Source organism: Anticarsia gemmatalis, chromosome 1 (assembly GCF_050436995.1).
Source record: "Anticarsia gemmatalis isolate Benzon Research Colony breed Stoneville strain chromosome 1, ilAntGemm2 primary, whole genome shotgun sequence".
NCBI classification, from domain to species: Eukaryota; Metazoa; Arthropoda; class Insecta; order Lepidoptera; family Erebidae; genus Anticarsia; species Anticarsia gemmatalis.
The window spans coordinates 1,333,940-1,349,407 of NC_134745.1; the positions used below are offsets into that span (position 1 = coordinate 1,333,940).

The 15,468-nt window shown below is 34.4% G+C and overlaps 1 protein-coding gene across 1 annotated transcript in view; it reads right to left on the minus strand.

Moving 5' to 3' along the window:
- The window catches only part of HisT (Histamine transporter), an 83,121-nt gene extending 68,583 nt beyond the window's left edge, over positions 1 to 14,538 (minus strand). Inside the window, exon 1 of the mRNA XM_076135701.1 lies at positions 14,099 to 14,538. Within this exon, the coding sequence (XP_075991816.1) occupies positions 14,099 to 14,458 (360 nt within the window). The 5' untranslated portion in view covers positions 14,459 to 14,538. The remainder of the gene's footprint in view (positions 1 to 14,098) is intronic.
- Positions 14,539 to 15,468: the final 930 nt, after the last annotated feature.

Below are 15,468 nucleotides of genomic sequence, written 5' to 3' on the forward strand. Positions count from 1 at the left end.
ATTTTATTGAAATCAATTCACAATATTTTCCTATCAAAAATATTACTGTATGAGTGTGATTGCCGAAAATAAATTTTAAAACAATACAGTCACGTTTCAGTTAACTGAATTATTCAAAAATCATCCTGTTCTCAATAATGTAACACGAAAACTTCGATAGATAACAGAATATAAAACCTACATCCAACCCCGACAGTGTAATAAAACACAGCCAAGAAAAGCAAAACAATATAAAATGTGCAAACTACAAAGTGAACCCTTCACAGGTCAATAAATACTGCGATCAGAGCGGCTACAGCCGACGATACATCAACAAGAAAGGATATCTATAACGTAAGATTAAGGCTTTGCTGCCACTGAAAGCGGAGACTGGGTACATTTTCACTATTAATCTTGAAAAATCAGGCGATTTAATTTTATTTTAAGGGTGATTTTTGAAACGACTTTTGTTTGGTATAATCTCTCTATATGTATAAAACTCGTTCGTTACTGAATGAGTGACTGGACTGTTTGACAGCCGAAACTAGTGAACTAGCTGACATTTGGCAAGTGTAGGGAATCACAAAGAGAACATTATTTGAAATTTCATATGTGGCATAATCTCTTACAGATTCTGAAAGGAGGCTCTTGTCCAGCAGTAGGACAGTAGTATACGCAATTTTATTTGTATTTTGAACGGATTTTCCATGTACTATTTGTCAAAGATATAACAATAAATAGATTCCACAAATAACCTTGTGACGCTGAAAAAACTAGGCTTAAAAGTGACCACAACAAAGAGTATAAAAGAATGAAAGAAGCAAAAATAGCTGAAAACTTACTTCGTTAGAATTGTTAACGCTCTTTCTCGTAGGAAGGTGAAATTTATTTTAGCTAATTGGGCACTCAGCTAGTTGAGCTCTCTTTTGTTGTAGAAACCTTCATGTACATATTTACAACGAGTGTAACCTCCTAACCTCCCCTGCAGTGTATTATGAGCAGTGACGATTCATTTTATCATCAAATTGAATGTTTTTTTTCTTTTTAAAGACTTCCCGCACTAAGAATTGCTCCTGTGTCGCGGGGACTTTTCACACATACAAACAACGAATACAAAGTACAACCAAATCCGAAACAATTTTTTGTGGATCGAACAAACAATTGTCCCGTGTGGGAATCGAACCCACGACATCCCGAGGCCATGGTAGCGGCGTGGTGACCTAAACCACTGCGCCACGGAGGCAGTCATTATAGGACCAGTACCGACACTAATGACAGTCAATGATACAGAGAGTGAATTTACCGCCAAAAAGAAGAGCTCACAAGAAACTCTTGGCTACTCTAAACTCCAACTTTTAATATGAGGTCTTTTTATTGACATTATGTCTCATATTACCCGAAAAAACCAATTGTGTGTGGGCACACGTATTACTTATTACAAAAGTTGATATCCCAAATTATAAACAATATAAAAACTTGAATACCAATAAAAGCATTCTACCGTAGCAAAGTCAGGTAAAAACGTCCAGTTCTCAGTATAAATTGAGTACTATTTAAATTAATCGCACTTCATCCAGTAGTGCACTCTTTCAGTGTGAACGTAGCTTAAGTCCAGAGCTGTGGGGAAGACACCGAGCCCCATTTGTCTTGTGAGCGCACTTTGACTGGGAATTAGGTCAGTGGCACCCCCTGTACAGATGTAGGGTTAACTGGATGAGACTGAACTTCTGTACAACTGATTTGAAGAGATTGAGATGCAAATGAGAGTGAAGAGTTGTTTGGAAACATATTTAGATGTGTTTTCAAGTCAATGTTGTGTAAAAGTTTGGAAGATAACAAACTAGTTGTTGAGTTAGCCAACTGATTGTTTGTCGGTTCAAATACTTCTTCTGTAGTGGAATCGTCGGTAATAGTTACTGAATAATCTTATTAACTAGTGAAAAAGCAGTATGTTTAAATTATCATATCAGCCAAAAGACATCCTCTACTAAACACAGGCCTCTCCTTGATAATTTATAAATATTAATGGACAACTATATAAATAAATCATATAAATAATAATAATTATATAAAACTCGATCACTAGGCTTCAATATTGTACCCAAATTCGCTTGTAAATGCAGAGAAAAATATATTGCAGTTAAGACTCTAAGATTGAGCCAAGTAACAAATCTAAGTAGGTAGTAATACTTATAACCTTCTCTCAAATATTTAGTAACCTTCTAGCTAAACCTACAACTTCAATCATATCTATCACAACAGCCTCCAATCGGCATCCACTACAAATTCAAAAGGGTCAAGTCCTTCGACCGACGCTATAAACCGGAACAACGAACATTTGACGTGAAGCAATATCATGTGAAGTGTGAAATACGTGATAAATTGATAACAGGTGGAGGAGAAAAATGCTTTGAAATGTGAAGGAAACGATGACTTTGTGCTATAATTCGGGAAGTACTTGGTCATTCAAGTAGGTAACTAATATGATTTTCGGAATTCAATGTCTTTAGTCCTAATTCAATGCGTTAAATTTAGTGAATCAGAAATATTTTGATGTAGGTTTATAGAAAAAATATGCGTAAATGATGTGTTATACTTTATTACATAAAATAATAAACACAGTTCTAAAATTGATTTACCGTACAGCAGATTTTTCTCTTGGTAGATGACTATATTAACTTTTCCGATTCTCTGAGAACTATAAATAAATAATGTAGAAAAAAGTAACTGGCGATAGAAAAGTCTTCCTGTGAAAAAATCATTGATAAATCAGTAGGACAAACCTTGTTCTACTATCATTTTCACAAGCATTGTATATTGGAGTTAGTTAACATTTTAACAATTTATTTCACTGTTATCAAAAACTACCAATTTATTCTCACAACTGCTATAGTCAGCCGATTAAAGCTGCGTATGAATATTTAAACATAACAACCAGTGCAGCGACATAAAGTTATAAAATGTTGCACGTTTATTAAAATTGTGACGTCACGTGGAAAACATGGCGGACGTCATGGGGTGGAAATGATACGAAAAACGCTGTTCAGTTTACTTTACTTGAAGGAAATAATTGACAAAAAATGATGTGAAAAGAGTTGTGTAGTGGCAACCCAAGCTAAATAAATGTATAGGGAAAATAAATTTAACCCAATACTGTTTTATTATGGGCTAGGATCTCCCAGAATGAGGGAAAAGCCAAGCCTAGACTTATCACCTAAGCGAGCGCTAATCCAGTGCGAGTTGCGGAATTTACGTGCCTTTTAAAACAATTTTAAAGAACTTTTAAACATGTAAATGTGTAACATGTTTCATTACGGTATTTAATATTAATAATAAGTAAAGTAAAAGAAGATTTTAATCGCGTTGCTGCAGAGCTTTAGCAGAAAAACAGTCCGCTTTTTCAACGTCATCTCAAACGAGTTTAGGTATTTTCGTGGTCCACAAGTTTTGAAAACATTTGTTGGAGCGTGAAAGGAGCTCTTTTGTCCTTCAACCTGTGCATCTGTCACTTTCCTCTCCAGTTTGATGGTGGAATTAAAGATATTTCTCAAAGAGGAACAGTCATAAAGTTAAGTTTACTTTAGATGAGTTGGATAATGCTATTTTGAGAACAACTTTGAGATTGTTTAACTTCGAATACCATTTTAAAGCGTTTTAAATTTGTTTCGGAGATAAATGCATTGCAGTTTACTTGTGATTCAAAGATGCGTGGAAATAAATGTGCTTCAAAATAACCAATTTTTATAAGCGATTCGCAGGCATTTGTAATTTTTGTGTTATTCAAAGCTATTTCTTTTATAAGCAGGCCACTCTTAGGGCTTTTAAATTTTTTGTACTCTGGTTGGATACCTTTTGTGCACTACTCGTAATTTTTAGATTTCAATCTCTGATTCTTAGCTATATTACACGTTGAAGTGAAATGTAAAAAATGAGATTTAAGCAGAACTTACAATAAGTTTGTAGTATTCGTATTTGGTCGTAAATATCTGTGTTGCTGGTTCAAAATCAATATTTTTATTAGAACTCCTTCCATTCTCAATATATCTGTTGTAATAGATGTGTAATGAGCGCACCCTGATTCAGCATTAATCATGTTCGCCAGTTAATAACTGCTCCCTGAACTATTGATTCATCCTCTACATTCACTATGTATTTATGCAACTGGGCCGAGAGGGGAAGAATCCCGACCATATGTGCTTAACTAAGAGCTGAAATGTTCAGGTCACCTGAAAATCTTGATTTAGATAACTAGTGATGACAACAATCACCTTTTTATACGTGTTTTGAACCACTGTACAGATTCATGACTATGTGTATCTTACGCGAAATCGTTTCCAAAATTAACTTCTAAACATCCTTATAAAGCAATCACTCTGTAGCAAATAAATATACAAAGTTGTGTTCCCAATCACAACTTAATTGGTTGATCAATGTGATAAGTGATTTCTTTTTACTTGACTTATATGCGTTGGGCGTAAGATACTAGCTTAGATAAAATCAGTTTGCTGTTGATTTGAAGTTCATAGACTTACATTTTCAAGTTACTTAACGCCACTGTAAAATTCTAGTTGGTATTTGATTTTTCATAGGCCGCTTCCCTCATTATCAATTACCTCCTGAAAAATACTAGGCTTTGAGTACCTACACTTGTTATTCCATTCCCATCACGAACGAATAAGGGATGAAAGATCTTAATGAATTCAATGAATCTTTTGTATTAAGATTTATGGCAACATTTTTCAGGTGAGATTGCGTGTTTTTAGCGAGGTATACATTTTTAGACGGGAATGCTTTGAGACGCATATTGTTCGTGGTTCTATTAAAAATGTCATTAGTAAAAGTCGTCAAATGTTTAATGGAGGATTCTATTTATGTTGTTATTTAGTTTATGTTATAATTACGTGTTTTACAATATTTTATAGTAGGTAACCTTGACAATGGTATTACTGAAAATCTTAAATTGAATACCACTTTAATGATCCCATATTCCGCACATTCCATTGAAATTTATATAAATTATGTCATAACAGTAACTACACTCGTTCATTGCCTCGAACTATTTAACTTAACAAATAATATAAATAATTTTTCGTTTACTTGGGATCTCATTTGATGTTATTTTCGTATACCTTACACAGGTGAAGCAAACCATGGAAAACAGTCATCTATGAAAAAAAAAACAGTATTAGGTTAGCATACCATATTCTCGTATTATAATTAGGACGAAATTGAGAAGCACGTGTAGCACAAAAAGCACGAATTTCAACATCAAAAAATTCAAACAGCAAAAAAATTATTTTCATTAAACAAAAAAATACGAACGCAAAAGTAACATGGCGATCATTGACACCTTCTCTATCAAAGACATAAATAAACCTATTCATATCTATAAAACCAGTACCAAACAATCTCCAGTCATTTATGTTGTGACTGCCTCTGTGGCGCAGTGGTTTAGGTCGCCACGCCGATACCACTGCAACGGGAGGTCGTGGGTTCGATTCCCACACGGGACAATTATTTGTGCGATCCACAAATAATTGTTTCGGGTCTGGTTGTGCTTTGTGTCCGTTGTTTGTATGTTTGTAAAAAGTCCCCGCGACACAAGAGCAATTCTTAGTGCGGGAGTTGTCTTTTTAAAAACAAAACAAACAAACAATTTATACTATCAATAAGTAACAATCGTCAATTCGTCCATTACTGTGTACGACGCGGCGACTAGCGGCTGTACGTCCAACAATTTAGTCCTAATTTACCGACCGTTAAGAATCAGACGTCGATTGATTCGCTCCACCAATTACTTGAGTCATGTGACGAACGCCACCGGTGATAATATGGCGATATCTTAATGTGTATTGTGAATAACGGCTTTCGTTTAGTTTGTGAATGGTTTCTTTACTTTATCATGTGACTTAATAGTTCAATACTCAAAGTAAGTACATGCATATGCCTTGTTCCCATAGAAGTAGGTAGAGACCAAAGACAATCCTCACAAAATTCCTTGCTTCATTCACATCCATACAGGACCGCCATAAAGGTAGTAAGTAGTACTTACTAAAGAATTTGTAATGCGCCCTAACCAGCTGCGTTTGTTTGTAGCTGATAGTGAAATGGTAAGGGGTTAATATAAGGGGGCCTTATTTACAGTAAAGCCCTTCTCCCATTACGATACGCCCGCGCGACTCTAGTCTCGGAGACTAGTCGCCACGAAGTATCTCACATACATTTGTATGGAGACTACCAGTATCGTAATGTGAGAGTCTCCATACAAATGTATGTGAGATACTTCGTGGCGACTAGTCTCCGAGACTAGAGTCGCGCGGGCGTATCGTAATGGGAGAAGGGCTTTATTGGTTATCAAATAAACAACTCTAATTAAGGAATTTATTCGTTAATATTCTTAAAAGTAGACCCGAAATTTACCTGTCAAATACAACAAAACAAACAGAACGACAAACACGTTTGCTATTACAATAGACTCTACAACAAATCCCATACATAAAACAAGATTTCTACACTTAAAAAAAGGGTTTAGTTATAAACCCAAGATCTTTTCATTTACATCTTAATACACTTATACTCCACTCCCAAAAAAAACTATAAACTTACTCACAGTACTCTATCCCTGCACTTTATTAAAATCATACTAAAAAGATATAACCTATATTCTTCGAAACCCCTCCGTCATGATACATTATGGGGGGAGATTCCCTTCATTTTTCACAGTATTATTCAGAGCAGGAAGCGGCGAGGCTCCGGCGCCTTTGTAGCCGTAGTTTATAGTGCGTTTTACGTGAATATCGCGCAGATATGACGGAAGAGACACGTTTTAACATCCTTTGATACACTGGTAACGATAGAAGGATAGAGAATGTTTTAGTTCCGGGGTTTAATAGTACTGTAGTTAATGACAACGGTTTACTGTTTTAATGGCGGTAATGATAAACTTTGTTGCTACTTCCAAATTTCTATGGATCATTATAAAGGAAAATAATATGGGGGCCCACCCAATGTAGTGGATTTGGAACTACTTTCTCATTCTGAGAGTAGACCTATTCCCAAAAATTAAACATTAATCGGTATAATTTAATATAATGATTATTTATTTACGAAACTGTGTTTTATAATTCCTTTTTTTTCAAAAGGAATCATCGCACCAACGAATAATTTAAACTGGATATATGGTTGTGGGCTCAGCCTTCCTTACACTCTCCCTCCATTTCGCCTTATCTTTGACGTCGTCTTCCTCAACCTCACATGCCTTCATATCTCGCCGCAACACTTCTGTCCACGTGATCTGGGGTCTTTGCCTAACTAGCCATTTAAAAACAATTTAAAAAAAGCCTTTCAAGCCGTGAAAACGTTTCACCAGTTATTTATTTTTATAGGTACATAAAAAACCTAATCGTTAACTTGTAAGGTTCTTGTAAGTTTTTTTGCACTGTAACTAAATATGAGTTCCTTCTCAACAGGAGGTATCAAAATAAATAACTTGGTTTCATAGAATGTTATCGCATCGGTAGTCTTCTATCATGGTGTTTGAAACTTGCGGAAACCATAAAAACTTGCAAACAATTCCCATAAAAACTATATCACATGAATTAAGTAGTAGGTAAGAGAAAAGTTTTACTAAGCAGTCTTAAGGGCGAAATTTAATAGGCCTGGTAAATGATAATAGAGTTGTTACTTATTACTTAAGCTACAAATAGATCAGGATGGTGGTATTTAGATGTGCCCTTATAATATTGGTAAAGTTTTCAAAGACAAATATTCAGTGCGGGACCTGTCTTTTTGCTACTGATAGTATTCTTTAGTTTACTCAAATCCTATTATTAATAATATTGCAACATAATAGTTTTAAAGGTCCTAAAATTTTCATTTAGATCTTTTTATTTCCCATTAATTTGTTTGCTCCTCTTTCCATAAGTTCTTAACGACTGCAGCAATTTATAGAAAAGTTTAGCAAATGACGTCCCAGAGGAAAATACAGGCTATTGTTTACGTAATCACAATGACATGGTCCCTACGAAAAAAGAAAAATTATACAACCTCTTCACACAACATTACATTCCATTAAAAGTTAACAACTACCCTTAAACTTTAAACTGTTATCCTAAAGGACACAGAAAGACAGCAAACTTAATTACGCAATCGTATACGACCAGCCATCAAGACCTCTGCTGCAGGCCACGTTTCTTTGTAAAAGTATTCAGTGGTGAACAATGTGGGGATTATCAGGGGTCATCTTAGAGTGGCGGGGGAAGATGGATGAGGGTGTCAACAAAAGGGTGTGTTGCCAACGATCGGTGTCCGGTTAGATTGTGGTCTTAGGTCAAAGAAATAACGCAGATGTGGTAGTTATAAATAGTAGAGAAATGTCATAAAGTATTTTTAATAGTTTCGTATGACTTTTGAGGAATTAGAAAAATTGCTAAATTGCAAAAATACCACTGTTGTAATACTGATTTTAATCTACTGTTCGGCTAAAGCAAACACTGTTAGGAATCTGAATATGACTAATTAAGAGTAAGGTTCAGTAATTTATTGACTTACTTGATCAACATTTTTCACTAATCATTTTAAAACAAATTGGCAACTTACAGGTTTAATTATCTTCTAATAAACTTAAGTAGGTATTATTATTAATATGTATTTAAAATATAATATTTTAACTTAACATCACATCCCTTTTCCTTCATCTATGTTTGTAACAGATAATGTACTACGTTTTAAAGTGGTTGATGCCAACGTTAAAACGTTTGCTTTACAGTATTGTATTGTTGTATTGTTACAACAGATTGATGAACTGACTGAGATAAATTGTAGCACTATAGAAGAAACCCGTGCATTCTTCCAAGACTTGGGCTGTGGATTCTTAGTAATGGGAAATGAGGTGGGTGAGGTAACCATTATGTGGGCACTGTGACCAGCTACCTATAGTAGAAAATTTCGGTTCCATGAATCAATTTTCTACATGAGCAACCAATACGATGCATGTGTCAAATATAGCTATTAAACATTTTAGATTTTTATAGATATCTAAAATGATGGGGTTGAGATTTTTTTTTAAAGGTCGAAAGCATAAAATCATAAGCCACTCTTTTCAAATTCAAATTCAAAATATAAATATACGTAATTTTTTTACAAAGTATTTGAAATAGTCATATGTTCTTTGACCGTTTCGGAAAAGGTTTGCTCGTGAGAAGAGACTTTACTCTGGACCCCCTAGTCTAGTGCATTTGTGTGTATTCCACAGCGTATTTTAGCGTAGACAAGAAATTCGCTCCTCATGCAAATGGTGTAAATGTGATCTAATCAGTTAAATTAAAGTAAAAGTCTAGAAAAGTAAGGCGGCAGTATCCCTTTTTACGAGTGCCAGTTTTACGATGAACAAACGAGCTATTAAATTAATTCATGCTGTTCTAAACAATAAAGTGCTAAACTCCTTACTTAATTAGAAACGTGACATTCCCATGGTTGCTGTAGTCTTACAAATAATTCAAGACTGGAGGACCTGAAATGACTTGGATACTACTTTTCTATCAATACTATAGAGTTGAGGCTTGTGTTACCGCGCTAAATGTAACTATGAAATTTCCTGAAAGCTAGATTTCAAATCATGACACTGGCCGTGGTTGCAGGCTGACTTAACCGAGACTATGTATTAGTAGGCCAAATCAATTCAAAATATTTGTTCTATGTTTAAAAAGGAATTTACGGTCACCCTTGTTATAGTTGTCATCACGAATGAGTCTGGATACACCTCAAAAATGGTTTGTTCTAGCATTACCAGTATTAATGATAATCATCACACCATTACTACCAATTTGCTACTTAAAGCTTATAACTCGTCTATACGCGATCGGGTAAAAATATACAAAACACCATCAAACCAAAATAAACACCCACAGTCCTTTTCATCACAGGCAAAAAGGGACAAAACATAAGGTCCACAAACAAACACCACAACATACAAACATACATACATACATGCATACATACATGTGTGTACCTCATCTCATTAAGCAGAATACGGGGTCGTGACACGTTGTATGGAAATGTGTTTAAATACCCCTTCCATCTTTATACAAGAGTTAAAAGTAATTTGGAAGATAGAAGACTTTGTTGCTTGACGAATGGCACTTTAGAGTTTTTAAGAGGTTTTATAATGTCCTGTGTGACTACACTTGTGTGAGGTTAAACTATTTGTCAGACGATAAGCCATTATGTATAAAATTCTACTGCTGTTATAAAACATATGTTCCCGCCGTGTCTGTCAATCCGTTTGCAATAGATATACGAACTCCTGCTCAAATCACCGAAGGGTGCAGCGAGTATACAGAGTGATTCATAAGAATGGTTTTCAAAATCGATGGGTCCGAATTTGGACAAGTAGGTATCGGGACTAAAAAGTCTATAATCTATTCGATTCAACTTTATATTCTAAATCCTATAAACATAACGTAGCAACATCACTCACGCACTCACAAATCTTTTTTTATCACAGTATTTTAAAATTCATAAAACTAGGTTCCCATTTTGAATGGAAATGCAAATTCAGAAGTGGGTCACAAAACTGCGTATACAGCAAAAACATTTATATTCTAGCGATATTTTTGTTAAACTAAAGTGATGAATGGTATGAAACATGGTATGAAACAGTGAACGGGTGGAACGGATGAATACATATTGCGTAGTTCATCCATTTCATGCAATTCAATGTATCGGATAGATTTTCAGTTTTGATTTCGATACGATTCAATAGTTTTTTTGTTCTGTATTTGTGTATTTCCTTTTGTATTGTGATACTGTTGATTGATTCTGTGTCTCACTTTTATAAATACAGGGTGTCCCAAAACTCAACGATAATCCGAGACAGGATGAAAGGCCAAGTCATACCGGTTATAGGAAAAAAAAAAATCCATATCACTTAGTTCAGCAATAATAGACACTTTTCAAAAAAGTTGAAATTCCACACCCTTGGTCGCATTTTCAAGTCCTGTGATCACCAATGTCACAATTTCACTGTGATTTTTTGAATTTCGTGATCTTCATTAAATATGCTATTACTCGTAAAACAAATTAATGCACAAAACATTGTTAATTTAATAAAAAAAGTTAAGTTTTAGTGAGTCATAATTCTCAAAAATATCGTTAGTTAACTTTGACGCTTCATATTGAAAAAAAAATGTACTACACTACCCTTGGCAAGTTATTCCAAAAGTTGGCGCATTTAATCAAGATTTCAAAATGGTGTAACACTTGCCACTTTTCTTGCCATTAAAAATGTTATTTTTATTTGAACGAAGAGTATTCTCGCAAATGGATCGGACGCAGTGGTACAACTTTATGGCATCCTCGTTCTCCCGATCTAAATCCAGTAGATATTTTTTACTGGGAATACATAAAAGAAAAAGTCTATTCAAAATCAATACAAAATCTATCAGAACTTCGCCAGAAAATTTACACAGCGTCAGAAGAATTAAATGCAAGGAATTTTGCTTGACTGGTGCAAAGGTCTTTTGTAAGGCGTTGCAGAGTCTGTATTCGTGCCAGAGGAAAACAATTTGGAATTACTTTAGTTTAAGGAGAATAATTAAATAAGAACGATGGTTCGCTCATTGTTTTTTTTTTTAATTATTATTACCTATTATGTTTATTACATTAAATATCTGTTATGGACTGACTCAATTACGTCTTTACTAAAAATAATTGCTTTCCTCTGGTACGAATACAGGCTCTGCAACGGCGTACAAAAGATTTTATCACCAGTCAAGCAAAATTCTCTGCATTAATTTCTTCTGACGCTGTGTCAATTTTCTGGCGAAGTTCTGATAGATTTTGTATTGATTTTGAATAGACTTTTTCTTTTATGCATTCCCAGTAAAAAATATCTACTAGATTTAGATCGGGGGAACGAGGATGCCATAAAATTAACCACTGCTTCCGATCCATCTGCGAGGATACTCTTCGTTCAAATAAAAATAACATTTTTAATGGCAAGAAAAGTGGCAAGTGTTACACCATTTTGAAATCTTGATTGATTGTGCCAACTTTTGGAATAATTTGCCAATGGTAGTGTGGTACATTTTTTTTTCAATATGAAGCGTCAAAGTTAACTAACGATATTTTTGAGAACCATGACTCACTAAAACTTAACTTTTTTTATTAAATTAACAATGTTTTATGAATTAATTTGTTTTACGAGTAATAGCATATTTAATGAAGATCACGAAATTCAAAAAAACAAAGTGAAATTGTAACATTGGTGATCACAGGACTTGAAAATGCGACCAAGGGTGTAGAATTTCAACTTTTTTGAAAAGTGTCTATTATTGCTGAACTAAGTGATATGGTTTTTTTTTTTATTTTTCTTAGAACCGGTATGACTTGGCCTTTCATCCTGTCTCGGATTATCGTTGAGTTTTGGGACACCCTGTATATATGGAGTTTTTAAAGTGATGTCCAGTTAATTATTTATATATTTACGCATTGATGTTTTTCTTTACCTAACCTGCATCAGTGTCCCACTACTGGGCAAGAGATTTACGTAGAGTTTCTAGATAATTTAAATTTAAAGTAGAACCTGAATGAAGACATTACTTTTTGAAGTTTTGGTCAAATTAAGGATCGTCGTATTCCAAAATTCCAAGAAAGATAGCAATTCTAAAAACTTGCTCAATTTTAAGTTTATTTCTATTAAAAACATTGAGAAGATAATATTTCAGGCGTTCCCACGCGATTCATTTACCAACAGTAAATCATTTGTTTAATGACACAAATGAGCGGCAATAACTTAAAAATTGAAGATATTTAAGGCAGTGACGTAAATTTTATCATTTCATCTTTGTTGTCGTAAAAATAGCAGTGCACAGACAATGCAATGTGAGTTCAAGGTTAATTGATAACATCTATAAAGTTCTTATTATAAGCCATGATAAGAAAGTAAATAAAAGCGGAGGAACGACGCGACTGCATTCAGGACAATTCAAAGGCACAGTGATCGGTAATCTTAATGTTGAAAAACATATTAAGAAAATAATATCTGGAAAAGAATAACTTTTTGGCAAGACCCAAAATCGCCAAGAAACTTCTCAAAACCACAGGAACCCCAAATAGCCCAAAAGCTAAACATTTGTCCTTATAACACAACACAAGTTCTATAAAATCGCCTGTAGAAGTAGTAATTAATTAATACCAAAGATAAAAATCTGCAAAACCAAATACATTTTACCATCACTCACGTATTCAATATTTCCACAAATCTTTTCTAGAAAAAAAAAACATCATATTATAAAAACACTACACATTGTTATAAAACGGGAGTGCTTTTAAAAGCATTTTAGAGTACCTCGCATGTGATATAATCGAATTGATTAAAGCCTACGCTCTGCAGTGAAATAACAGGTGAACGTTGGTGCTAAAATAATATACCAATAAATATAGCTTTCCACGGATACTTTTTTTCGGTGATACCGTGTTTTTGTTGCTTTTCATTATTGCACTAAGTATAAATGCGTAACTACTGATGCGAAATATACTTACACAGAATTTTCTGTTCGAAATTTACAAATATTTCAGGGAGTTCTTTCCCCTTCTGGGAAAGGGTCTCCTCCGAAACGAGAGAGTGGTTAGGCCTAAGTTCACCACGCTGGCACGCTAAATTAATTGTCACTAATATATTGTTTACAAACCATTGGAATTTGATCATTCAAGTATAAAAGTGTTACCAATTGATCAATGAATCCCAATGGCCACGAATGACGACAAACCGTCAAGTGCCGCAGCAAACTATCGATTGAGCTCGTCTTGTCAAGTCTATCGTCCATTGATTGGTGTACTGCTAGAAACACCTAAATTAATCTATATCTATATATTATACATTATACATGTAAATAAAATTGAATCACTGAAATGTATATACGCGCATAACTTTTTAACAACTTAACTGGATAATATTTTTTTTATATGTTTTTAACCATCGGGACAAGGTGTGTATATATAGGATCGATGTTATCAAAATTCCCACGGGAAGTGAAATTAATAGGATAAAATTGCACCATACCCGGACGAAGACGGGCCAGTCCGCTAGTTCTAAATAATATAAAGTCAAACCACTCACCGTCTTATCCAGCAACCAGCTAGCAGGAAATATCAAAGGCACATAGCAAATCATGTACACCATTGACGTCCACGACACAGCATTGCTCGATACTCCATAATACTTCACTATCACATCCTGAATGATGGTATACTGAGTCCATTGCATGCCATTCGAGGCCGAGTATATCACAAACATGCCTAGTATCACCCAGCGAAGTTTCCTCACTTTGTACATCTTCAGTCCAGATTCTGGATCGAAGCCGTCCATGACGCTGCCTGCTATGGAACTGCGTCTGGATGAGTCGTCTGGGTAGAGTAGTTTTGGAGTTGTGGGCTCTGAAGGCTGTCTTGGCCTGTGGGCTAAGTCTTTTTGCGTCATTTTGAAGTAGGCTTGCTTCTGTACTTAACTTAAGCTCAATATAAGGTGGATAATGTGTTTTATCCGTGCGTTTTTAGGTTAGGAATATTTTTTTTTGTGAAGCGATTTTTGGGATTCACTGATATAAGAGTTTTATGTAACTTATCAAAGGTACCTTAGTATCTGTTACTTATTATAAAGTTTTTATCACTTTTCCACTAAAAAGTTAGTCTTTTTCACTTGTAAAAATTGTTTCCTTTTCACTAAATTTAGTTTATTCACTTGAAGTTTTAAGACACTTGTTTCACTTATCACTTTATTGTTTGGTCCCAATTTCGTTGTAATATGTCTCAATACGTATCAATTGTCTGTAAATTCAGTCTTTTTTAAACACTGAAAGTTGAAAGTATAAAATAGTTTCACAGGAATGACAAGGTTGTCAATAAATTCAGTTTAAGCAGTGATGATAAGGTGCTATTAGTCTTTTTCTAATTTATATTGGATTACTCTCAATAGTAATCTGGACTATGGTAACATTCCCGGTATATGGCAATAGGCTCGCACCCTATTGCTCGGGACTAAAATTGTAAATAGTGAAACGTATGTGTATTTCATACACCTCTGCCTACAGCCTCTTGTATAACAGGAGCGATATTATAGTATGTAATATAAATTAAATACAAACTGGGTTATCCTGACGTCATACTGATAAAAACATTTTTATTTACCTGTTATTGGATTGGACAACATTTATTAAATAAAAATATGTTATCCAGGAAAAATATAATCAAAACCTAACAAAATTGAACGCTCTGCTCAGGTTTATCAATCAATCAGTTTCTGTAATAAGATGGATTTATTTTACTTTGAGCGGACTTAATTTATTTACTTTCTTTATATTTTTTCTTTCAATTTGGTACAGTCTGGAGCAAAAATACACATACACCTTTTCTCTTTTGGTTATGAGCAGAGACAAACATAAATATGCGTAGTTTTACAGGAATCGAAAGCAAGAACTGCCAAAATAAAAT